The 24,561-nt window shown below is 41.6% G+C and overlaps 2 protein-coding genes across 6 annotated transcripts; both read left to right on the forward strand.

The window, feature by feature from the left end:
• The first annotated feature begins 481 nt into the window (after window positions 1-481).
• TRMT12 (tRNA methyltransferase 12 homolog) lies at window positions 482-5,143 on the forward strand. 5 transcript variants are annotated; one of them, XM_065903172.1, is made up of 2 exons: window positions 482-2,041; window positions 4,865-5,143. In XM_065903172.1, the coding sequence occupies exon 1, from the start codon at window positions 628-630 to the stop codon at window positions 2,002-2,004; it is 1,377 nt and encodes a 458-aa protein (XP_065759244.1). In that variant the 5' UTR covers window positions 482-627; the 3' UTR covers window positions 2,005-2,041; window positions 4,865-5,143. The 5 variants fall into 5 exon arrangements, 1 of the variants encoding a protein (XP_065759244.1); XR_010658670.1 differs by having other exon boundaries at window positions 483-3,499; XR_010658669.1 differs by having other exon boundaries at window positions 483-2,273; window positions 3,333-5,143.
• Window positions 5,144-11,235: 6,092 nt separating this feature from the next.
• RNF139 (ring finger protein 139) lies at window positions 11,236-24,141 on the forward strand. The gene is made up of 2 exons (XM_065903503.1): window positions 11,236-11,786; window positions 22,075-24,141. The coding sequence occupies exons 1-2, from the start codon at window positions 11,606-11,608 to the stop codon at window positions 23,889-23,891; spliced, it is 1,998 nt and encodes a 665-aa protein (XP_065759575.1). The 5' UTR covers window positions 11,236-11,605; the 3' UTR covers window positions 23,892-24,141.
• The last annotated feature ends 420 nt before the right edge of the window (window positions 24,142-24,561 follow it).

The raw sequence follows: 24,561 nt of genomic DNA on the forward strand, positions 1-24,561 counted from the left end.
AGTGTAAACAAATAAATAGCAAATCACGGGCTAAAGAAGGAATCACTGTGTTAAATAGATATAACGTGGAGGGGAGATAGTGACACTTTTGAGTGTTTAATGAAGACCTCACAAGAAGATAACCTTCAGACAAATCTCCTGGCATTTTATCTTCTGGGGAAGGGCATTTCAGCAAGTGTAGAGGCAAAAGCACAAGAAAAAATTTGGCCTGGTTTAGAAAGCGAAAGGAGACCGGTGTCCCTAGAGTGTGTTTAGCCTTGAGAATAATTTAATCTCAGACTGGATTTAGGTCAAATATAGGGCATCGTTTCAGGTTCACGTCTCTCTTTTGATCGCTAAACAGCATGGAAGAGAGTGGCTGAGGTTTCCGGAGGATACCAACTAATTTGAAGTTTATAAGTCGACAGTTCAAGTCGACTAAGTTTGTAAATCCTTCTTGTTACTAATTTTCTCATAGGCTGGAGCAAGTGATGGTTGACCACAACAAAGATGGCGGCGGCGGCTTCACACCCAAAGGCGACGCCAACGCCATTCGTCAACGAGAGATAATATAATTTAGTTCCGGCCTGCCTGTTTGACGTCACTTCCGGTTCCCGCCGGCGATGTGCGAGTTTTTCTTCCTGTTTTATGCGTGGATGTGTAGAGGCAGGTGGAGGGATTTGGGGAGAATGTAGGGCCAGCAACAACATGGAAGGGACAGGCGGGAAGCCCACTGCTGTTGTTGCAGTTGTGACTGAGCCTCGATTTACCCAGCAATACAGGCAATATCTCGAGAAGCAGAAACTCCTGGATCGACAACACCGTGTGAAAAAGCTGCGGGATGGCACCGTGGCGCTACCGGTTCTGAGAGAGGCCCTCCTCGAGCAGCATCTGCGGGAGCTGAGGAATCGTGTGGCTCCAGGCAGCACCTGTGTGCTGACGCAGCTCCTGGATCCTGTTCCTTCAAAGAAGGTCCAGAGTTACTCACCTGCCCAAAGGCTGTGTCTTGAGGTGAGTCGCTGGGTAGAGGGCCGCGGAGTGACGTGGTCGGCCGAGTTGGAGGCTGACCTGCCCCGATCTTGGCAACGACACGGTGACCTCTTGTTGCTGAGTGAGGACTGTTTCCAAGCCAAGCAATGGAGACATCTGGAGCCAGAACTCTGGGAGACGGTTGCCTCGGCACTTGGCGTCCAGCGTTTGGCCAAACGAGGGCGGGTGTCCCCGGATAGCACTCGGACTCCAGCAGTGAGGATGCTGCTGGGCGACCACGGCTGGGTAGAGCATGTGGATAATGGGATTCGGTATAAGTTTGACGTGACCCAATGCATGTTCTCCTTCGGAAACATCACTGAGAAGCTTCGTGTGGCGTCGCTGCCCTGCGCCGGAGAAGTGCTGGTGGATCTCTATGCGGGGATTGGTTATTTTACCTTGCCTTTCCTAGTTCATGCCGCGGCTGCTTTCGTCCATGCTTGTGAGTGGAATCCCCATGCGGTAGTTGCTCTGAGAAATAACCTTGAACTCAATGGAGTAGCTGATCGATGCCAAATACACTTCGGGGATAACAGAAAACTGAAGCTATCAAACGTTGCGGACCGGGTGAATCTGGGGCTGATTCCCAGCTCTGAAGAAGGCTGGCCCATTGCCTGCCGACTGCTAAAACAGGATGCTGGAGGCATTTTGCATATTCACCAAAATGTGGAGTCTTTCCCAGGGAAGACTCTTCAGCCTCCTGGAAGCAGTGAGATGGAAGAGCACTGGCCTTCTCCTCAGCAGATTATCAGCAACCAGTTGAAAAATGGAGCTACCAGTGATTCTAGGAGGAAAACACTGTCAGTGGCTACCAAGCCAGAATGGCAGAGGTGGGCCAAAGCTGCAGAGACTCGAATTGCCACTCTTCTTCATCAGGTGCATGGAAAACTGTGGAAGACACAAATCTTGCACATCCAACCAGTGAAATCCTATGCTCCCCACGTGGATCACATAGTCCTGGATTTGGAATGCCGCCCCTGTCCTCTAGTTGGCTAGAGGAGGTGAATCCTGAGACGGGAGGATCTACTTGTTTGTGAGCATCAGCTCAGGCCGGGTCTCACCCCTCTTGTCTCCTGGTAATCTAACATTTTGTGACCCTGAAAGCAGGCCCTCAATCAATACATATAACTTCACTTGTCTTCCATTAACACACTACAGAATGAGCCACATACGTGGGAGAAAGCAGTGTGGCTCATTGAAATGAGACCTGTCTGCGCAGTTACAAGTTCTGAATTCTGACCTTGGCTCTGTCTGTCTGACCCAGGGTACATGGTTTCAATATTCTTTTTGGCCTAGGATCTTCTCATTTGCAAAATGAGGTTTTCCATGTATGGTTTCACATGCTTATTACCTAATAGACAGTTGTACACAGGGCATTTGTTATTTTAAAGTGGAAGACACAATGCTGTTTTCAAAATCACTGCAGCTGTCATGTGGGAACTTGTCCGGAGTGGTGCCAAGATGGAAGCAGGGAGATGGGTGAGCAGGGCTTCTGTAGTTGTTGAGGCATGAGATGATGGTGGCTTGGACTAGGGTGGTGGCAGTGGGAGGAGAATGGACTTGAGAAATAAAATTGATGGGCCTAAGCCATGGCGTCCAAAGCAAGACAGAGTGGTGCTGCTTGGTTATTATGACTGACTAAATTAGGGAGGGATGAAGACAACAATTACTCCAGTGTACTGACTCAGTTCCCTCCTTTAGCATGCCTAAATGAGTGGGGAGCAGGGTGGGGAGAGTGTATCTTATGTTAGGTTTATTGTGGTAGAGAAAATGTTAAAAGAACAACTACATTAAATGGTAGGAAAACTAGATTTCCAGCTGTAACTTGTGCAGTAGCTGCCAATTGCTAGGTATTTTTTAAAGTGTGAGTTAAAATTGAGGATCTTTACAGGCCGCAAAATCCCTTTCCATCTTCCTTCCTGGCAACATCAGGGCCAACATAAGGAGCCCTAAGGAATGTCGGAGATTGTGAGTTTTCCAGGCCTCACCTTGGTTTACTGTTGGAATGACTAATTGTAGGGAGTCAGTTTACCTTTGGGGTGACTAATAGTCAAGAATCACCTTTCAGAGCTTTGTTTTGGGGCACTTTGAAGCCATATGGGCCTGTTTGCCTGATGAAAGAAATGCAGAGAAGTGTGGCTTGGGAATTCATGGTGGCCTAGTGGCCCAGGCTTTTACTACTGTGGCCTGGCTTCATTCCTTGTTCAGGGAACCAAGATCCCAAGAGCTGTGTGGCCTGGCAAAAAAAAAAAAACAAAGTGTGGCTTTCTCAGGATTGTGATTGTACCTGGCATTGGGCTGGGCTGTCTGTCCTTCTCTTGCAGTGGTGGCAGTAAGGACAGGATTGCTGCTGTGTGTGTTATTCTGCAAATATTAAATGCCTGTTGTCCACATGAGCTAAAGGAAATATGAAGAGACATTAGATGCTGTCTCTGAGGAACTCCCAGGCTAGCAGCAGACCTAACACAAATGCAGAAAAAGTTGGGACAAGGTATGTGTCCATGTGGGTGATAGTTGTCGTGGGAGTGTGAAAGTGGGGAAGAAAAGCTCTGAGAATTGAATGGGGTGGTCTTCTGAGAGGTAGTGTTTGAAGTGGCTCTTAAAAACTGGGCAAGATTTTGTTAAATGGAGTTGGTGTGGAAGCAGGTGCTGCTTGAAGAGACTAACAGGTGCCAGTTTGCTCAGAGAGTGTTTGGAGCGTTGCCAGTAGATCAGTTTGGAACAGCAGCAGCAGTGAGAGGCATGCTGAAGATGAGGGTTGATGTAAGGATTAAAAGGAACAGTGTCTGGTGCAGGGCAGTCCCCCAGGGAATCCTGGCAGTCACGTGATCCTGCAGAGGGCGCCTGGATTCCATTCCCATCCCACAGAGCAGCCTTCCTGGGTTTGCCTTCATCACTTCCTCTTTGACACACTGGGTTTCTTCTCACATGGATGCCTACTGCTTTCTCTCCTCAAGCTCAAGATGGCAGGCTGGGGCTTGAGCCAATATGGGGAGGGAGGTGGGGGAGAAACTGAGGAATGAGTCAGGGAGCCACCTGTCCAGGGGCTAGGCGCTGCCTTCCTGCTGTAAGGTGTGGGAGAGGCAGCTCACGTCAGGTGCACCCAAGTGAATTCACTCACCTTGTTCTGCACACCAGGCCCGGAGTATTAGTGGGAAAGGGAGACATGTGGGCTCTGCCTTCATGGAATTCAGGTTCACTCATTCATTTCCTGGCACAGACGTGTGACCTGAGGCAAATCGTGAATCTTTCACGATTTCGTTTCCTCATCTGTAGGTTGGAGTTAACAACTGAATGTGTCCTGAAATGAAGGTGTTTGAGTTTAAATGAGTTAACATACGGTAATTGTCATCACAGTGACTAGTATATCGTGAATATTTCCGTCAGTCTTTGTGTCAGGGTAACTACCATTTCCCAGTTCGCCTGTGAGTGATTGCTACACATCTGCTTTACTTAGCAGAAGGTCCATATTTTGAAAGCCATTCACTGGCTAATGAGGATGTTCTGTGAATTCTCCGCATCAGGCACTGGGTAGAGGGCCAGGGACACAGGTGAGTGCAGCCGAGTCCTGCCTACATGGAATCACCATCTGGTGACATAGACACGGGGGAAACAATGTCAGTACCATGTACTAAGTGCACATACAGAAACAAATGGGCTTTTACAGGCACACGTCGGGAGGCACCTCCCACATTTGGGGATCTGGGTTGGGGGGGGTGAAGAGGATGACTGGGAAGGTGGGAGCAGGGATGCCTAGGCTGAAAGTTCCAGAGTGAGCAGGAGTTGTGTGTGAATGGAAGAAAATAAGGGTCCCTTAACCTTTTTCTCCAGTTGAGTATATCCATTTACATTACAGTTTTCTCCAAGCACTTGCTGGATGGCCTGACCCAGAAGAGACATCTAACTGAACCAAGGAAAGACTAAAGGAGTCAGGAGGCTCACAGAGTCCTTACAGATTCAATCCAGGAATTTGTAGAAGTGCTAAAGCTTTCCTTTGCAGGTGTCAGTTGCTGATTAATGCTCCCACTTGATGGAGAAGTTGTGATTAAAAAGCAATGATTTTATCAAACTCTTAACCATGAACTGTATTCACTAACTCCATAATTTTAATAAATTATATACTTGTATTAATATACCAGTATCATGTATAATTTTAAATATGCAAATTTAAAATGATGAGAAACTAGTATGTAGAAAAGTGTTTTGGTTTTTTTTTCCAATTTAAACCACATCTTTAGTGATTTTTTTTTAAGTATAATGGATGGCATTAGGTTTTTTCATAATTATTCCATTTTGCATAATACATTTGATATACATTAATGAACTACATGAATCAGGATTTAACTGGAATGGAAATATAGGGCTTATGAGATAATTTTTCTCTTAGAGCGTTTTTAATTTCAGTTTTTCCCACCCTGAACGCACATATGAGAAGAAACTCAATATATGTCATTCTGAACAGCCTCAGGGTACAGCCACTTCACACTGGACAAGCCATTAAAATAGTCATTTTCAAGCTGAACTATTATTTTAAATGATTTAAACTATTTTCATATTTCTAAAAACATTTTTGAGTTTTGTTCTGGAATACAGTTAAGTTACTTGAACAGTTTGATCTTTTTGAATCTTGTTTTTGAGCATTTGTCAGAGCAGCATTTAGTCTGGGATGAATTTTTTTCCATCATGAAGCAAGACCTTTCTTCATTCTCTGACTGATGCCTTGTGAATTAGGACATTTGCCACTCTTACCGGTAGGAACAGGAATTACCCAGCACCCTGTGTGTGAGCTCTGAGTATTGTCTCCTGTAATCCTTTCCCATGGTTCTTCTGTTGGCCTTTGGTAGTTTCCTGTCACGTGGGCGGGTCATTACTCAGCTGAATGCTTTTAGGGCCTGGTCAGCAGATCTCTGGAGTTCTCTCTGTGTGTGCCTCTCTGCTTCCTGGCATTCTGCTCTGTGAACTCTATAGTTACCTGGGCTCCCAGGACTCTTGAGTCCCATCTCCTCACCACAGGGAGTCTGCTGGCCTCCCCTCGCTTCTTGTGCCACAGCCTAGAACACTTCTCCAGGCGGTGGACCGAAGCAACTGTATGGCTCACTTTGTTTTCCAGCTCTCGTGGACATTGGTCCCCCTCATTGCCTATGTCCAGTGGCTTGCATTGTTTCATAAATTTTGTCTAGTTTTTTTAAACTATTTAGAAGTTTACAATAATTGTTTTGTACATAAATGTAAAGCTTTCACAATCATTGCAGAAATTCACTCTAGCAATAATATACATAACGCACTTCAGTTGACATATTTCAATATGTAAAGCACATAAGAATTTCTTGCTACAATTATGTTTTAGCAGTGACATCTTTCTTTTTAGATATGATAACTTGCAAGATTTCTTGACCAACAATCACACACAATTTCAAAGAGGCCAGAAACAGTGAGAAAACAGGTATCTGCCTCTGGGTATTTAAGAGGTCAAGGTTGAATCAAAAGCAAGCAGAAAATATTGAATATGAAGCTAAAACTGAATTTTGGTATAACATGTTTAGGCAGGTAGATATAGATGGATAGACTGAGTAATTGAGTTTTATTTTAAAATCAAAGCTATGCATACTCTTATTAAAAAAAAACCAAACAGTTCTGAAGCTCATTTCCCTTCACTTTGTCTACTTTCAACACGCTCAAGTGGGCCTATGTGCCAGAGGAGATTCAGGACCTAACCTACATGTACCAACAGGAGCCATGAGTCTGGAACTGGGCCTGAGGATGTGGGGTCAGAAGCAACTGTGTTCATCCAGGACAGAGAGCAGTACCCACCCACCCTCTGTCATGATGTAGTCTGGAGAGACCCGAGTCATCTGAACCTTCCACAGAACGTCACTATTACATTCGTGGCATCATTACTACTTGGGCCAGATATGTAGGTAGCATATTGTAGTCCCAAGGATAAGAAGTAATCACTAGTAGGAACCAGCATCCTTTTTACATCAGTGAAATTTTTAAGGTCCGGTGGTCTGCTTGAATGTCACGATGTCTCCACAATAAAGAATGAATTTTTGTATCTCACTCATTTTATCAGTATTATTCTGCTACCGAGGAAGCACATCAAGCTCCAGCCTTCTTTGTGGGAATTCAGAACCTGGGAATACTGCTCTTGGTTCATACACTGACTGAAAGGCTGCCAGTTTTCAGTGGGATGCAGAGCACAGAAAGGCTCTGTAGCAGGTACAGGCTGCAGTGTAATTAGCTTTAATGCATGAGCCATTTGATACGGCAGATTTTCTACAGGACAGGAGTACCTGATACGCAAAGCAGTCACAGGAGTTAATGGCAGACTCCAATTGGAGAATCCCAAGGTAGACTTCTAGTTTCTGTAGCAAGTCCAAGGAATCCGCAGTGGAGAACACGCCATTCACAAATGGCTCCTTGCATGCTGATGAGCCTTGGTAGGAACTGAGCATCTCGTGGGACATCAAGCGACCCTATAGCCCAAGTTGCCCTAAGTTTTGTCAGACCCACCAAGTCAATCCATCATAAGGTGGAAGTGGTATTCCTGGGATTGATGACAAGTACAGCCAGGGGAAATTAGGTGCACAGGCAGGCAGCCCAGGCTCCCGTGTCGCACTTACAAGTTTCGAACCACAGTGCCTCCCATGACTCACAGCTGAGGCTGCTTGAGAGGCTCTTTGTCTAGCTGAGGGAGGCCAAAAAAGCCCAAGCTAACTTCACAGATTGGTTTGTTGGGATATGGGTTCAAAACAAAAACAGACTTGCTGTCCTACAGTCCTACTCAGTAGTGTTAAATGACAGGGGAATCTGGGGCAGTATTCCTGATCATTTTGTGTGGAAAGGGAAGTGGCTTGAAGTAAGAATAGAGCTTCTTGGCAAGTGGCAAATAAGATCGCTAGGGGATTAGGGGGCTGGAATGAAAAATATCTGAGACTAGGAAGCCTGGAGAAGAAGCAGCAGAGACATCTATGGGCTTGGGCATGTAAGTAAAGAGCTTTGGGTTGTATAACAATGCCTACTGGGGACAGTCCACCACAGTAGAGGCACTCAACAACCAAGTAAATAGGCGTGGCCAGTTAACCAGCAGCCGCGTCATCAGCTAACCCAGTACTGGCATAATGGGCTCACGTACATCATCATGTCCAGAAATGCAGGTTATTGAGAGGCCAACAACATGGTCTCCGCTCACTAGCTGGCCACTCCCTCATGTTCAGCCCTGAGCACCTCATATATCATCTGCTTGATAGCAAGTTGATTACACTGGACTCCTATCCTGGAAGGACAGTGATTGACCCTGACTAGAATCTTCCTATCTCCAGGTATGGGTTTGCCTTTCCTGTCCACAGGGTGTTGGTCAGACTACTTAGTCAATGATTTCCAAGTGTTTGATCCATCAATGCGTCCTGCAAATACTGCCTTTGATCTAGGGACCCACTTTACAGCAGGTGGTGTTTCAGTGGGCACATGGCCATGGGATTCACTGGTCTTGATGAGTGTATCTGAAATTCAATGAGAAAAACTATAAAGGATCAGAGATTATTTTTTAATTAATTCCCAAGGTCTGAGATAAAGTTACAGTATGTATTTATCCTTTGGGGGGCTATCAATCCCTACCCTTCCTACCAGCACCCCCATCTTTCATTCAAAGGAAAAAATACATAATACATTGTGGGGGGGGGGTGGAATTCTAAGTGCTGGTTTCCTATTGCTTTCTTCCACTAAGGGAGCTGCTTGTATCTACCCTCTGGTGCAGCTTCCGTACAGATGCCTGTGTATGTGCTCAGGGGTGTCTGACTCTTTTGCAATTCCATGGACTATAGTCCCCCAGGCTCCTCTGTCCATGGGATTTTCCAGGCAAGAATATTGGAGTGGGTTGCAATTTCCTTCTCCAGGGGATCTTCTCCACTCAGGGATCAAACCTGCATTTTTTGCGTCTCCTGCATTCGCAGGCAGATTCTTTACCACTGTGCTACCTGGGAAGCCCTGGGTACAGATATGTAATCCAATAAGCTTGACCAATTGCATGGTCACTCTTGGAGCTTGAAATCTTGAGGAAATAATTAAAACAATTCTCTAATAAAAATCTTCTTTTGCTTCAGATAGCCCAGAATCAGTTCCTGTTGCATGTAACAAAGACTTGGCTGATGAAAACATAAACTGAAAATTCAAACTAAGTTTTACACATTCTACATCTAAGGGCTCTTTAGAACTACTGAAAGGCTTTTGAACCATTAATGTCAAATGAAACAGAATTTTATTTTTGAACGTGGGTTATTTATTAATACATAGACACCACATTATTGTTCTGGGTAGACTCAGTTTACTATATACATGAGCTGTGCAACATTGAAACCGATGTAGAAGCCAGAGAGATTAGATTCAGTGAATTGCAGCTATTTCTTTGAAAGCTTATCTTTTATCTTCAAAATTCCTAAAATTTTTCTAAAAACTACCTCACTCATATAAATTAACTTTAAGGTAGTATTTTAAAGTCCTTACCAGGATCTTATTCAAACCTTCATTTTTACAGATGGGGAAATTTAGACCTAGTGAGTTTAAAGAGACTTGCTTGAAGTCCTATCTGAAAGAACAACTGTGCCACCACCCTGAAAGTTCTGGTCCCAAGGTGGTATTTAGTTTTAATTAGAAATTCTTATACTAATAAAAATCTGTGCATCAGATTTAAATAAGAAACTGTTAAAACATGGATAAGAAAGTGTAGGGGAGAGACAAACGCCTTTTCCTAGGCTCTGTGACTGGGGTCCTGGAAATTAAACTGATAAAAATTAAAATAAAATTAACAAGAGAAAAAGAAGAGTTTATTGACTCATGCGGTGCACAGACGCCTGGGAGAAGCTAAGTGTTGAATAACTCAATGAGGTGGCTATAGTTTGGGGCTTATACAGCATCTTAACAAAGAACCATGTATTGTAGAGAAATGGATAAAAGGAAAAGGGGTTTAGGCTTTCAAGGATAGCAAACTCTGGGAAGGTAAACATATGGGGAAAACTAATGGAAGATAAGGATTAGTTTAATAAGGTTTGAGGGTGTTTTGAGTCTGCGCTGTCCTCTTGGTAAGGGGGCGGGGACACAACTTTACCAAGAGAAATTTACGTCTGATTTTTAGGCAAATTGAGGGCTTCCCTGATAGCTCAGTTGGTAAAGAATCCGCCTGTAATGCAGGAGACTCCGGTTTGATTCCTGGATAGGGAGGATCCCCTTGGAGAAGGAATAGGCTACCCACTCCCTTATTCTTGGGGCTTCCCTTGTGGCTCGGCTGGTAAAGAATCCGCCTGCAATGTAGGAGACCTGGGTTCAACCCCTGGGTTGGGAAGATCCCCTGGAAAAGGGACCGGCTACCCACTCCAGTACTCCGGCCTGGAAAATTCCAGGCAAAGAGTCGGACACAATTGAGCGACTTTCACGAAATTAATATCATTCAGGCAAATGGAAGGGTTAAGTGCTAAGGTGGAGAGCTTTTTGTTTGTTCATGCTGTGTCTCAACTATCTTTAGCTTAAAATAATCATGTCAAAGTGTATTATTTTGGTCTTATGTTCTAATCCCCCACGGAAACATTAAAAAGTATGGTCTCTTCCGCCTATAGAAGGGATTGCCTGGGTGTTCGTACCTCAAAGATGTGACCTAAATATCAAGGCCAGAAGTCTTGCCCTTTACATAATACTAATGTGGCCAACTAGTGTCCGCAGTTCTGCCCAATTGGGTAGGAGACAGGAAGGATAATGTGCAAAGGGATGTTTTTCTCGGTATCGCTTACCACACCCAGCCCAAACCACATGTCTGCTTCATAACCCGCGAGCAGCGACGCCTGCAACAGAACCCCAGGCGGCCTGGTAGCATCTTCGCCGGAAGGTCGGCCACTCAGACCCGGCCTGTCGGTGGAGTTGAGTGGCTCTGGCCGGCGGCGCCTTTTGGCTTTCCAACTCCCAGTAGCTCTGAATCATGTTTATGGGACGTTTAATGAGCTCTATTAAAGTAACAAATAATTCCCGCCCACGGAATCAGGGAAATCCACACTGCCCCGACGCTTCTAGGAGTGAGGCAGCTACCCGGAGGTCGCGCCACTGGGTGGCGCCAAAAGCCGCGAAGGAACAGAAACCATGGCAACGAGAGGGACGTCTGCTACGCCGAGCGTGATGACTGCACGGGGAGCGCCCCTAGCGCCGGATTATGACGCGAGCGTCGGCGCGCGGGCCCCGCGGTCTCGCGTGATCGCGGGCGCGGCCTCCCGGTCTGGCAACAGCAGCAACGGCAGAGGCGGGCGGGCGAGGTCAAGATGGTGGCTCCGCGGGCGGGGGAGGCGGTGGAGGGAGGAGGAGCCAGACCGTAGCCGGCCGGAAACACCGACACCCGGAGGCCTCCCGGGAGCCGCCGCCGCTGCCTCAGCCGCCGCCTCCGCCGCCTGCTCCAGCTCGAGAGACGCGAGCGGGCGGCGGGGCGGGCCGTGAGAGAGACACGAGAGGAGGGAGGGCGGGGGCGGAGTCGCCTGCCTTCGCCTCCGCCCCCGGCCGCCGTCCCGGGCCCTGCCCCGCGCGGCCTTACCCGGCCCGCCCAGCCCCGGTGTGGCAGCGGCTCATGGCGGCGGTGGGGCCCCCGCAGCAGCAGGTGCGGATGGCCCATCAGCAGGTCTGGGCGGCGCTCGAAGTGGCGCTCCGGGTGCCCTGCCTCTACATCATCGACGCCATTTTCAACAACTACTACGATTCCAGCCAAAGCCGGTTCTGCATTGGACTCCAGATCTTCCTCCGGCTCCTTGGTGAGGGGAACGGGGTAGGATGCGTCCGGGGACTGCTCAGCGGGCCGAGAAGTGCAGGAGGGGGAGGGCGGCCGTGCGCAGGTGGATGGGGGGGTGGGGCGTGTGTGTGTCAACTAGTTTCGTTTACCCCCCACCCCGGGGCGGCGTCTTTGTGGGCCGGGCGGGAGGAGATGACACTTGTGTCGGAGTTGACAGCAGAGCGATCCTCCCGGCGAGTCAGCCTCCTGTTGGTTTTTGCCTCTTGAGTGAGGGTGGGGAGGAAACAGCGATGTGCGAGCATGTGGCCCTGTGCCTGCTGCTCTCTTGGGGAGTGAGTCCTGTCTCACCGCGTCCTACGGACAGCCTTGGAAAAACAGCACCTCTGCTTACGTTTTGGCATCTCGCCGTGTGTGACCTTGGGCTCGTCGTGTCAAGGCCTGGGCCTCAGTTTCCCCCTTTCCAAAGTGCGCAGTATTCGTGTGTTGTTGTCTGAATGACACCCACACGAAAGAGAATGTCAATCAAACCTTGAGACTTGCCAAAGACCTTCATGAAGAAGGTGATACTTGATAATGAGTCCTAAAATTTTCCGTGAATAGAGAAGAAGGTATTGAGAACGGTTATAAAAAGGTGGCTAGAAACTGATGAGATTTATGAAAATCAGTATCTTCGTTGTATAACAGTGGAGTGTGAAAAGCATGTTGTACTTCATTCCCCGTTTTGTCTTGCATTGCTGGGGTGAGAAGCATTTCTGTTTAAGTTTTTAAGAAATTGAAACGTGGCAGATTTTGTTGATGAAGTAATTAGGGTGTCAGGTTTTAGTGAGGTAGTTCTTTTGAAGTGTTGCTGAGGACGAGCGGATGGTGAGATCCTTTCTAAGCCTGTCTGAGAAGCCATCTGTTGCTACTTTATTCTTTTAAAAAATAATAGAGTTTTCTTTTCAGCGATAAATAACAACATTTGACCTTTTTTGATACTTTACTTTTGCAGTGCATTTTCACTGGTGTTATCTAACCTGACTTTCAAAAATCCCTCAAAGGAAGTTGGGTGGTGTTACGAATAGTTTCATTTTACAGGTGAGGAAACTGAAAGTTCCAGAGGTTGATACACAGCAAGATCCTAGTCTTAACATTGTCTTAAGACATCAGGGGTGCCTCATTTTCTTCCTCAGTACAGCTGTAATCCAGATACAGAATGGTATAGTAATGATCATAACGCTAGGCCTTAAAACTAACAAATGTGAATGTGATGTTCCTTAGCACAAGACTTGCAGTAACGTAATCCCACTTAACGCTGCAAAAGTGTGATGCCCTCATCATTTGTAGCAAAAATGGAGCTGTGTGATTTCCAGTATATTGAAATAGCGAATCATTATATTATTCACCTGAAACTACTGTTTTGTACCACAATATAAAAAGAGAATTAGCAACCTTAATGTTTTGTACTTAACATATTTTGTTTAATCCTGATATTTGGGGGGATAAAAATGAAGTTAGTTAAATAATGTTACAGTGAAATGAATAAGAACAGGGACCTGTTGGGAAAGCATTGTATTCATGTCATTTAGAAGTTCCTCATCATGATAAGACAGTTGCTTGTTTCATTATATAAGTAGAAAGGTGGTCCCAGCTGCACTCATGACTGCCACCCCCCCCCCCCACACACACACCTCTCCACCTTAATTGATGGCAGGATAACATACATGCCTGTAGTCAGTACCTGTGCTGATTCCTGGGGTGGGGAGACTGAGAAATGGAGAACGTTGATCATTTCTATTCCTGAACCCCATAGGAGAAGAGAAAGTTTGCTAGAGAGTAGAAGCTAACAGACTCCTAGAAAGCTTCATGAAATTTGAAATTACTCAGTTCTGTTTTGGGCAATAAATAACAAGTGTAACAGATTTGAGGGTGGTAGGAGGGGCTTTCCCTAGTCTGCTTTGAGAGGAGGCAGGAGGCCAAGCAGGAGGAACCAAACAAAAAAAACAAACCCAAAACTGGGTTAGAGAGGATTCACAAAGTCATTCTGGCAGCAGTGTAGCCAATGTCTTGAATGTTCTGGCATGTATACCAGGTACTTCAATACAGGGCGCTCATGGTTGAGCTTCAGGCTAGGGAACTTTAAAGGAGTATTTTCTTTGATTAACTCTTTTGTAGTTCAAGAACATTGAACTGGTATTTTCTTTGTACTATATCCATGCTTCTTATTTTTGTAGCAAATCATGGAAGTTAGTATTTGACAGGTTAAATAAGAATGTGACTTCTGTGAAGTTACTTACCTGCGTGCCTCTTTTCTTTACCTTTTTGAAGATGAACCATATTGTATCTCTCTTACAGAGTGTTAAGGGCAATAAGTAAGGCTATATGCTCTTATAACAGTATCTGGAATCTAGTAAGGAACATTTAATTGTTAGCTACTAGTAAACATGGTATTAATAGCTTTTAAACAAAATTTTTATACTTCAGTTAAGATCATACTACTGTGTTACAGATAATTTGGTTTTTGGAAGTCATCAGCAAAATGTTGGTGCTGTTTATTTAAAAATTTTGATATCAGAATATTCTCTAGGTCAGACTTTATGAAAGATACAAAATATTTTCCAAGTCTATCTCTTGGCTGCTCCTCACATTGTGTGTATTAGTCACTCAGTCATGTCCAACTCTTTGCAACTCCATTGGCTGTAGCCCGCCATACTCCTCTGTCCATGGGATTCTCCAGGCAAGAATACTGGAGTGGGTTGCCATTCCTTCTCCAGGGGATCTTCCTGACCCAGGGATTGCATCCAGGTCTCCTGCATTGTAGGCAGATTCTTTACTATCTGAGCCCCAAAGGAAGCTCCTCACATCATGACAATGTAATTATACTAATTTATCATATTTATAAGAATAGTAAAATTATTAAAAACTGGTTTTGGTGGTAAAAAATTTCACCCTGAATAAAAATAAATGTCCTAAATATTTGAGGACCATTCATTGAAGGACAGGAGAGCCTGGTGGGTTGCAGAGAGTTAGTTTTGACTTAGCAACCGAACAGCAAAACAATGAAGGATCTTGTTTGTTATTCAAAGTGACAGGTTTGTGTGTAAAAGATACCCAAAGATAGTTGAAATCAATTGTTCTCCCTGGTTAGTTTTTTAATAATTGTAGACCTCTCTGTACTACTGAATATAAATCTCAAAATTTGTCAGTCTCACCTTTTTCTTTAAGATAGAATTGTCAAGATGGAAATCTGTTCTGCATCCAGTTTTATTTATAGTGTCTAAAGAATTTACTCTCCTACAAGAAGCTGTTATTTTTATGGTATCAAACTAATATGAGGCTTCTGCAGGTCAGAATACAAAGCATCTCATTTTGGAGATCCAAATTAGATCATATCATAATATACTTAATTTTTAAGAATATTAAGTTATTCTTAGGAGGTGTTAAATGCTAAATGAAATGTAACCCAGTGCAGCGTAATGCTGAATTAGCAAATCTAATTCCAAGGCAGAAAATGCAAGCAAAGGAGTTTGTTTTAATAGTATTACTCATAGAAAAGAAAAAGAAGAAAAAAAAATAGTATTACTCATAGAATGACAATTCATTGGCTTGAAAAGGCCTTTCTAAACATAAGAGAAAATCCAGAAATTACAAGGGAAGTTTTGATAAATTTGAGTACATAAAAATGAAATAACTTCTTGATGACAAAATTCTTTTTCACAAAGTTTTTTTTTAAATGACACCCTAAGGGCGAAATATTTGTGTCATATTTAGTTGAAGTACTAGTAAGAGTTTTACTCTGCCAATAAGAAAAATATTTACTCCCAGAGGAAAATAGGCCCCAGGATAAGCATATCAGAGTAAATGAAATGCACAAGGTCAATAAGCAAAACAAAAATTACTCAGCCTCATTTATAATTAAAGAAATGCAGTTAAAATTTTACTTACAAGATTGGTAAAGAATTCGAAGTTTGAATAAAAACTAGTTTGGCAAAGATATGGGAAAATAGATGATGTTAAACAGTTTTGGTAAGCTGTTATTTCTATGTAAGGTCACTTGGCACTGTCAACTGAAATTAAAATTCATTATACCTTTTGACTCACGAGTCTAGGTCTGAATATTTGGCCTGAAGATACAGTTTTAGAGAAAATGTGGGCAAGAATATTTGTTGCAGCATTGTTGGTAATAACAAAACAAAAATTGTTAATCTAAATCTCTGTTGAAAGAGAATCTATTCATATGTGTACTAGTTACAGCCATGCAGTGTTGTTGTTGCAAAAAGTGACTTACTTTTGGTGCTGTAGAAGGAACTCAGAAAACTTGTGACTGTAAAAACAAAGTGAAGCAATTGTAATTATTGACTGCATTGGGATAGCCTAGGGAGTCTGAGCAGATACCATTGACATTTTGGAGGGATAATTCTTTGGTGGTGGGGGTGACGCGATTGTGGCCAAATGATTAGTGCAAAATCTGATTCTGGTTGAGAACCACTGAGATGGACTAGACCAATAAAGAGCATAGAGTTGAAAGCCCAGAAACAGACCATCTGTGTATGTGGAGAAACTTGATGTGTTTCAGAGGTAGAATTGAAGTACATTTGAGGTAAATATGGACTATTCAATTTGTGGTAATTTAGTTACTTATATGGAAAAAATTATATTGAATCCTACCTCACATCAGTATATAAATAGTTCAAAGTGGATTAGTATCTTAATGTGAAAAGCAGAACTTTAAAAAGTTAGAAGAAAATGTAGAACTTTTTTGTTTTTATCTTAGAGTAAGGGAAAAGTTCTTTAAAATTATATAAAAGCAAATGTATGAAATAATAAATTCAGTGATATTAAAATTAAAAACCTCTGTTAATCAGAGGGGGCATCAGAAAGAGAAAAGAGCAGCCCCACATTGCATTACAGATAGCTACAAAGAGTCTGTAGTCAGAATATTTTTTAAGTGACTATTTTCAGCAAGGAAAAGTAACTCCATAAATAAATGAGCAAAAGATAAACTGGCATTTCACAGAGGAAGAAACATGAATGGTCAATAAGTAAGAAGATGCCCACTGAGTACTCAGAAATGCAGTTTTTTGAAAAGGTTGAAAAAGCCTCTGTCATTATAATGGGGTCTCCTTTGGGTAAAAAGCAAAAAGAAGTACTTATCCATGAGTGTGTTTGTTTATGCAAAATTTGGTTAATTCTTCATTTAATACCTATAGGGTTGGACTTTAAAAAAAATCATGTTCATATGTTTTTAATAAAAACATACTTGTTAAAATTAAAAAGCAATTTATCTTATTAATAAGAGTGTCTTTTTTTAAAAGTTTGATAGAAAAAAATTTTATGCTATAGTTTGTCAGGTACATCTACAGGTTAATATTTCAAGATGTTTTATTTGTTCTACATTTCATTGCATAGGTTTCCCTTGGGAGTAATAAGGCAGTTATAAGATTTATTTTAGTACTGTTTCACCTTTATTCTGTCAGGTGTTGAAATGTTTTTCCACAGCTTGCTTTAGGTTGTATATTAAAGGTATTGAAGGTACCTGGGGAGTTGTATTATTATTATTTCCTTCCAGTTTTTAGTCCCAAACTTCAGAATGGTTAATGGTGTGAATGGACTTTACACATAAAAGAGTTAAACATTTTGTTGTATGATGTACATGGTGGTTTGTTTTTTTTGTTTGGGCTTTTTTTTTTGGTCTGCTTGTTTTGTTGGCTTACTTTTGGTAATCTAAATTGAAAAGGCCTTCAACTCTTTCATGAATTGAATTCATATATAGCTTCAGAGCACCTGAATTGATTCGGATTCCAGCCTCTTTTCCTGCCTTGAGCACTTTAGTAAAACTCTAATCACTGGAGAACCAGATCCCTAAATTGTGATGTTAGTTAGTTCTGTTTGCCACTGTCCCAAGGTGATTTTTCCTTGTAAAGCAGCATTTATATATAGCCTTGATTACTTATTGCAGGTCACTCTTAAATCCTAATGAGGACTCCTGTCTAGGAGCTAAATTTTCTTAGGCCTACAGGTTAAATATCAAGAGTTGAATGTCTGGAGTTGTGAAAATGAAGTGAAACGTTGGTGTTACTGACAACACTTCCTGAAGGCCTTGAGAGAGAAGAGTTCTTGAGAGACTTGGAAAGCTGACTTACATTTTTCCTGTGAAAATGAGAGCTGATTCTATATTCCATACACAGGAACATGAGTATAAAGGAAAAATTTAAGAACCTCATATGCATGCAAACTTTGGGTGGGAATTAAAATCATGTTATACTATTCTCAAAATGTTTGTGGTGGCATGCATGTACTCAGTTGTGTCTGACTGTTTGCGACCCCATGGACTGTGGACTGTAGTCCACCAGTCTCCTCTGTCTGTGGAATTTTCCAGGCCAGAATACTGGAGCTGGTTGCCATTTCCTACTCTAGGGGAGCTTCCTGACCCAGGGATCAAACCGGTGTCTCTTGTGTCTCCTGCACTGGCAGGTGGATTCTTTACCACTGAACCACCAGGAAATGTTGGTCACTATTAAATCTTGGGGAGTGATTTTGATCAGGAAAGAGTAGTATAAGATTGTTACTTACAAGGAGATACCCAGTCTTTGAAGTCGTAGTCTCACTGCCTTATTTGCCTGTCGTATTCTCTTTTTTTCTTTTGGTACATTGCAGAAAGCAAAATGGCACTTTTTATCTGGAAGTATTTCTAAAAACCCAAATCATTCCTTAATCTGTGTGTAAAAATAAGCTTTAGTGGTGGGAAAAAAGCTATTAGAATAAAGTCTGGTTATAAGTTATAGCAAAGTTCATGAATATTGACCGGTAAAGATTAATTTACCACTTTGTGAATAACAAATTAAAAATAATTTACAGTTCTACTTAACTCTCTCTCTTTTTAAAAAGTGGCATAAAGGAGAACTGAAGTTATCTTGATTTAATTTTGACTTATTTTAGATTAAGTTTTGTCTCAGGAGAAAACTACTGAGTTTTGTTTTTCTGTGTAGAGAAAGTAAGATTACATATGGCATGTGGTGACTGAATAAATTCTATTTTCTGTTACATCCCATGGAAGGGGGTTTATCATCCTGTTCAAAAAAAAAAAAAAAAAAAAGCCCATTTTCTATTGAAAGGGCCATTCCCAGCTGACAGCTTTTTGGGAGATTATTAGTGGTCCACTTGCTCAGCAAATCGGGTAGTTCTTGCACAGAGGTCGATGTATTTACCTTCCAGGTGATTGTTTTCTTTTGTTCTGTTTCTCACAAATGACCTGACAGATTGGCCCAAAATAAAATTTTTGGGCAGTCATCATTTGGAGGAACTCGGCTCCTGCTTCTGACTGCAGTGGGTTGTGAAACACCTCCGTTGTAACGTGCGTTGTTGGTCTTGGTTACATACTGAAGTCACATGGGGAGATGGATGTTTAGTTTGGAGTTTGTCCCTTTTTCTGTACTCCATGGCTTGATTTCTCAGCTTTGTCTTGTCATAGTTTTTCATTTCCAAGTGGGCTGTCTTTCATGGTTGCCTTTAAAAATATAATTCAGAATTCAACAGAAATGTTTATTTCCCTAGTGAATACTAATTGGACTTTATTTTCTACAAAATATTTTGGAATCCATAGATGTAAAAGTTCAGATCCTTGCTTGCTATCAAGGATACATTATATATTAGGGTCAGGTTATTATAAACTGGGGCTTCCCTGGTAGCTCAGCTGGTAAAGAATCCACCTGCAATGTGGGAGATCAGGATTCTATCACTGGGTTGGGAAGATCCCCTGGAGAAGGGCATGGCATCCCACTCCAGTATTCTTGCCTGGAGAATCCTCATGGACAAAGGAGCCTGACGGGCTACAGTCCATGGGGTCACAAAGAGTCAGACATGACTGAGTGACTAAGTGCACACACACAATTATAAACTACAGTATCAGGTAATGTCTTAGTGTCTGTAGGATGGGTAGGATTTGGACAGTCAGGGATTTGGGAAGTTGATGGGGCCATCCTGCTAGGCAAAGAGAAGAATGTAAATACAACTAATTACAGCAGAGAAGAAGGGGTGTGTTTAAGAAAGAAATCTGAAGTGTTGGTTCCTGTGTTGAGAGGAATATTACTGATACTTTATAGCAAATTGGTCCTTGAATGTTAGAACAAGACCTGTAGATTTTAATCAGTAAGAGCTGCTGCAATATTTTGAGCACAGACATGAAGAAAGGCAATTTGGTGGCTTGTAGGTGGATTTGAATGAAACAGAGACAGACTAATAGATGGGTGTCATTGAGGAAAAGGGAGGTATAGGTATTAGTAGAATTTGTCACTAATATCAGAGTTTGAGGATGGGGGTCTAGAGGTACAGCTAAAAGAATAATAATGGTATCTCTGACTGAAATTGGAAATTGGAAGGAAGAGCTGTTTGAGGTGAGTTTAGGTTTAGGTTTTAGAAATTCTGAGTATTGTAGTTGCAGTGCAGAAGTAGAAATAGGTGAATATTTGGATGTGGTTTCCATAGTTGAAACCTTGGATAATAATGTTTATTGTAACCTCACTTAAAAATTTGTCAGAGCACCAAGAAAGATGGTGCATATGAGACCGTATATTGGCGCTTATGGAGTTGGGGAGGGGGGGAAACTTACTAAAATATGTTTTGGTTTTCTGAATGCTACTTTAGTTTGAAGAATAATCAGAAGGATGACTGTTTGAAGAAAGGGCTTGCCAGGTGGCGCCCTAGTGGTAAAAAAAAAAAACAAAAAACAAAAAAAAAAACCCATAAAACAAAAAACCCACCTGCCAATGCAGGGATATGTAAAGAGATGCGGGTTTGATCAGGAAGATCTGCCGGAGGAGGGCAAAGCAGCCCACTTCAGTATTCTTGCCTGGAGAATCCCATGGACAGAGGAGCCTGGCAGGCTACAGTCTTTGGGGTCACAGAGTTGGACACGACTGAAGCAGCTTGGTACACACACACATTTGAAGAAAAAGATTCACACATGAGGAGAAAGGAAACTTGGAGGACATGTTTGGTATCTGTAGGAAAGTATGTACAGAAAGTGAATTTGGACGCAAGGGAGAATTCTCAGATTTAAGCAGCAGGAAAAATAAGAGCCAGCAAGGAGTTCACAGTTTAAGTAAAAGGAGGAAATAGGAGTAACTATAATTGTAAAACTTAAACTTGACATCCTAAAGAACACTTTTAAGAAAAATCTTTTAAAAAACTTTTTTTTAAAAGTTTTAAAAAAATTTAATAGGAATAAATGTTGTCCATTTTGCTTATTTTTAGTGTTTTTGTAATGAAATTATCTTAACTATTTTTTTAAGGTTTTCTTCAAATTTTTTTACATTATCAAAGTATGATAACACATTTACAGGAGACTTGGAAAATACAAAACAAGGTTATATATAGTTCAATTACATATTACAATTTTTTAAGTAGATAAATGAAGATTTTTAGTTGGCGTTTCAATATCAAACTCTCAAAAATTAATAGAATTAGTATACAGAGAAGGATATAATAGACCTGAAAATCACTGTGAACTAATTCAACATAATTCAGATTTATACAGTTTTCACACGACAATAGTATACAAATTCTATTAAGTTTCTGTAGACTATAAACTAGGAGACACTGGAACATATCCAGGGACATAAAACAAGGTGCAGAAATTTCATGGTCCAAAGATATTGAGATCATATGGAGTCTGTTCTCTTATCACTGTGGAATTATGTTAGAAGTTAGTATCAAGGGATATTTGAAAATAACCCGCATATTTTCAGGTGCAATGTGACATTCACCTGGAGAGACCTTCCACCTACCCATTGAAAGCCTCAATAAAGTTAAGCTGAAAAAAACACGGAGGGTAATTTCAGAGAAGAAAGCATTTAAATGCTTTGGTATCAAGATGAGATATTAATATTAAAGATACTTTAAACAAAATCCCATGTATTTGGAAATTAAATGTCCACTTTTAAATGACAGGTGTATCTAAGAAAACTTTTTGAATAATTTTGAAATTACAGTATACATTCTTTCAAGTTTAAAGCTTGTTAAACTGTGTATATCACAACAATCTCATCTTGGAAATATTTTAGTAATTTGGTTTCTGGAGATATAATGCTACTTGAATTACTTTGAAAATTAGAAAATAAGGAGTAAGATGTTAAGGATATGTTTGATCTGTCCTGTTGAACTCTGATTTTACAAAACATTTATTGACCGTTAAGCCTAAATTGTCTTGAGGCATAATGTTCATCAGTTTGAAAATGTTCATACCTATTAAAGGAAGAATATCATAACTTTTAATGGAAAAACATTCTTTAACAAAGTTTCATTCGAATGACCTCTTTCTCTCTTTTTTTTAGGTATATTTGTATCCAGTATTGTCCTGATCTTGTCACAGCGATCACTTTTCAAGTTTTACATGTACAGCTCAGCCTTTCTATTAGCTGCGACTTCAGTGTTGGTAAATTATTATGCTGCTTTGCACATTGACTTCTATGGTGCCTACAACACATCAGCTTTTGGAATTGAGCTGCTTCCTCGAAAAGGGCCCTCGCTGTGGATGGCACTCATTGTTCTACAGCTAACATTTGGAATTGGATACATCACACTACTCCAGATTCGTTCCATCTATTCACAGTTAATTATTTTGGATCTCTTGGTTCCTGTAATAGGCTTAATCACAGAACTACCGTTACACATCCGAGAGACTTTAGTTTTTACTTCTTCCTTGATTCTCACATTAAATACAGTGCTTGTCTTGGCAGTGAAACTTAAGTGGTTTTATTATTCCACAAGATACGTTTACCTTTTAGTGAGGCACATGTATCGAATTTATGGGTTACAGTTATTAATGGAGGACACGTGGAAGAGGATTCGCTTCCCAGATGTCCTGCGAGTCTTCTGGCTGACGAGAGTTACAGCTCAGGCTACAGTGTTAGTGTACATTTTAAGAATGGCCAGTGAAACGGATTCCTTCTTTCTCTCTTGGGACGATTTCTGGGACCTCATTTGCAACCTTATCATTAGTGGATGTGACTCCACACTCACTGTCCTGGGCATGAGTGCTGTCATCTCCTCAGTAGCCCACTACTTGGGTCTTGGAATATTGGCCTTCATTGGATCGACTGAAGAAGACGACAGGCGACTTGGCTTTGTAGCACCTGTTTTATTTTTCATTTTGGCTCTTCAGACTGGTTTAAGTGGGCTAAGACCAGAAGAGAGACTTATTCGCTTAAGCAGAAACATGTGCCTTTTATTAACAGCAGTCCTGCATTTCATCCATGGAATGACAGACCCCGTATTAATGTCGCTCAGTGCCTCTCATGTGTCATCTTTTCGTAGACATTTTCCTGTGCTCTTTGTTTCTGCTTGCCTGTTTATTCTTCCTGTTATACTCAGTTATGTTCTTTGGCATCACTATGCACTAAATACATGGTTATTTGCAGTTACAGCCTTTTGTGTGGAGCTCTGCTTAAAAGTAATAGTTTCTCTCACTGTTTATACGTTATTCATGATTGATGGCTACTATAATGTCCTCTGGGAAAAGCTTGATGATTATGTCTACTATGTTCGTTCAACAGGCAATATTATTGAATTTATATTTGGAGTAGTAATGTTTGGAAATGGGGCTTATACTATGATGTTTGAGTCAGGAAGTAAAATCCGGGCTTGTATGATGTGCTTACATGCCTATTTTAACATCTACTTACAAGCGAAAAATGGCTGGAAGACATTCATGAATCGTAGAACTGCTGTAAAAAAAATTAATTCACTTCCTGAAATAAAGGGGAGCCGCCTACAAGAGATAGATGACGTATGTGCAATCTGCTACCATGAGTTTACAACATCTGCTCGGATCACACCGTGTAATCACTATTTCCACGCACTTTGCCTTCGGAAATGGCTGTACATTCAAGATACTTGTCCAATGTGCCATCAAAAAGTGTACATTGAAGATGATATCAAGGATAACACAAATACATCTAACAACAATGGATTTATTGCACCCAATGAAAATCCAGAGGAAGCTATACAAGAAGCTGCTGCCGAATCTGACAGGGAATTGAATGAAGATGACAGTACAGATTGTGATGATGATGCTCAGAGAGAAAGAAACGGAGTGATTCAGCACACAGGCACAGCAGCTGAAGAACTGATCGATGACGATACTGATTAAAATAGCATTCACTGATCATTGAGGTATCTTTAAAATTCAGTTCATCCAGAATGGAGTAATCTGCTTCACTTCAGTGTGTAACCAAGCACAAAAACAGTATCAATGTTGAATCTGTGAATGGTTTTCCGTTTACTGTGATGTGCTACTGTAAATATACCTCTTTAATTACTTCTGGTCTCTTTGGTGACCTATTTAAATTTGTGTACATTATTGTACATAGAATAAAATGTTTTCACATTTTTATGACAAATTTGAACAAATAACTTTTTAATAGATGTAATAATAGGGTGCGTCAACTGTGCCAAAGATTCCTCAATGAAAATCTGTGATGTATCCAACTCGGGACCCTAGTTTTTCTTTGAAATGGGTGCGAGAGAATAAAAATGCAAATCAGGGGAAACTATGTTAAATCAAGGAAATAAAACAACTTGGACCAGAGGATAAATTCTATATGTATGTAGAGTATTTTGCAATTAAGGGGAAAATAGGCTGTCAGAAGTGACTGAGACTTTTTTGACACTTGAGATTAGCACTGTAGTTGAGCTGGGTTTCAAAGTAATGATTCAGATCAGAGACTGTGGGAGTTGAGAAGTAAGCTTATTTATAGCAGCTAAACTTTGGTATAAACCAGGATGTGCTAATGGTTTTAATTTTGATGTAAAAATCAGTA

The sequence above is a fragment of the Muntiacus reevesi genome, chromosome 12 (genome assembly GCF_963930625.1).
Source record: "Muntiacus reevesi chromosome 12, mMunRee1.1, whole genome shotgun sequence".
Classification (NCBI taxonomy): domain Eukaryota; kingdom Metazoa; phylum Chordata; class Mammalia; order Artiodactyla; family Cervidae; genus Muntiacus; species Muntiacus reevesi.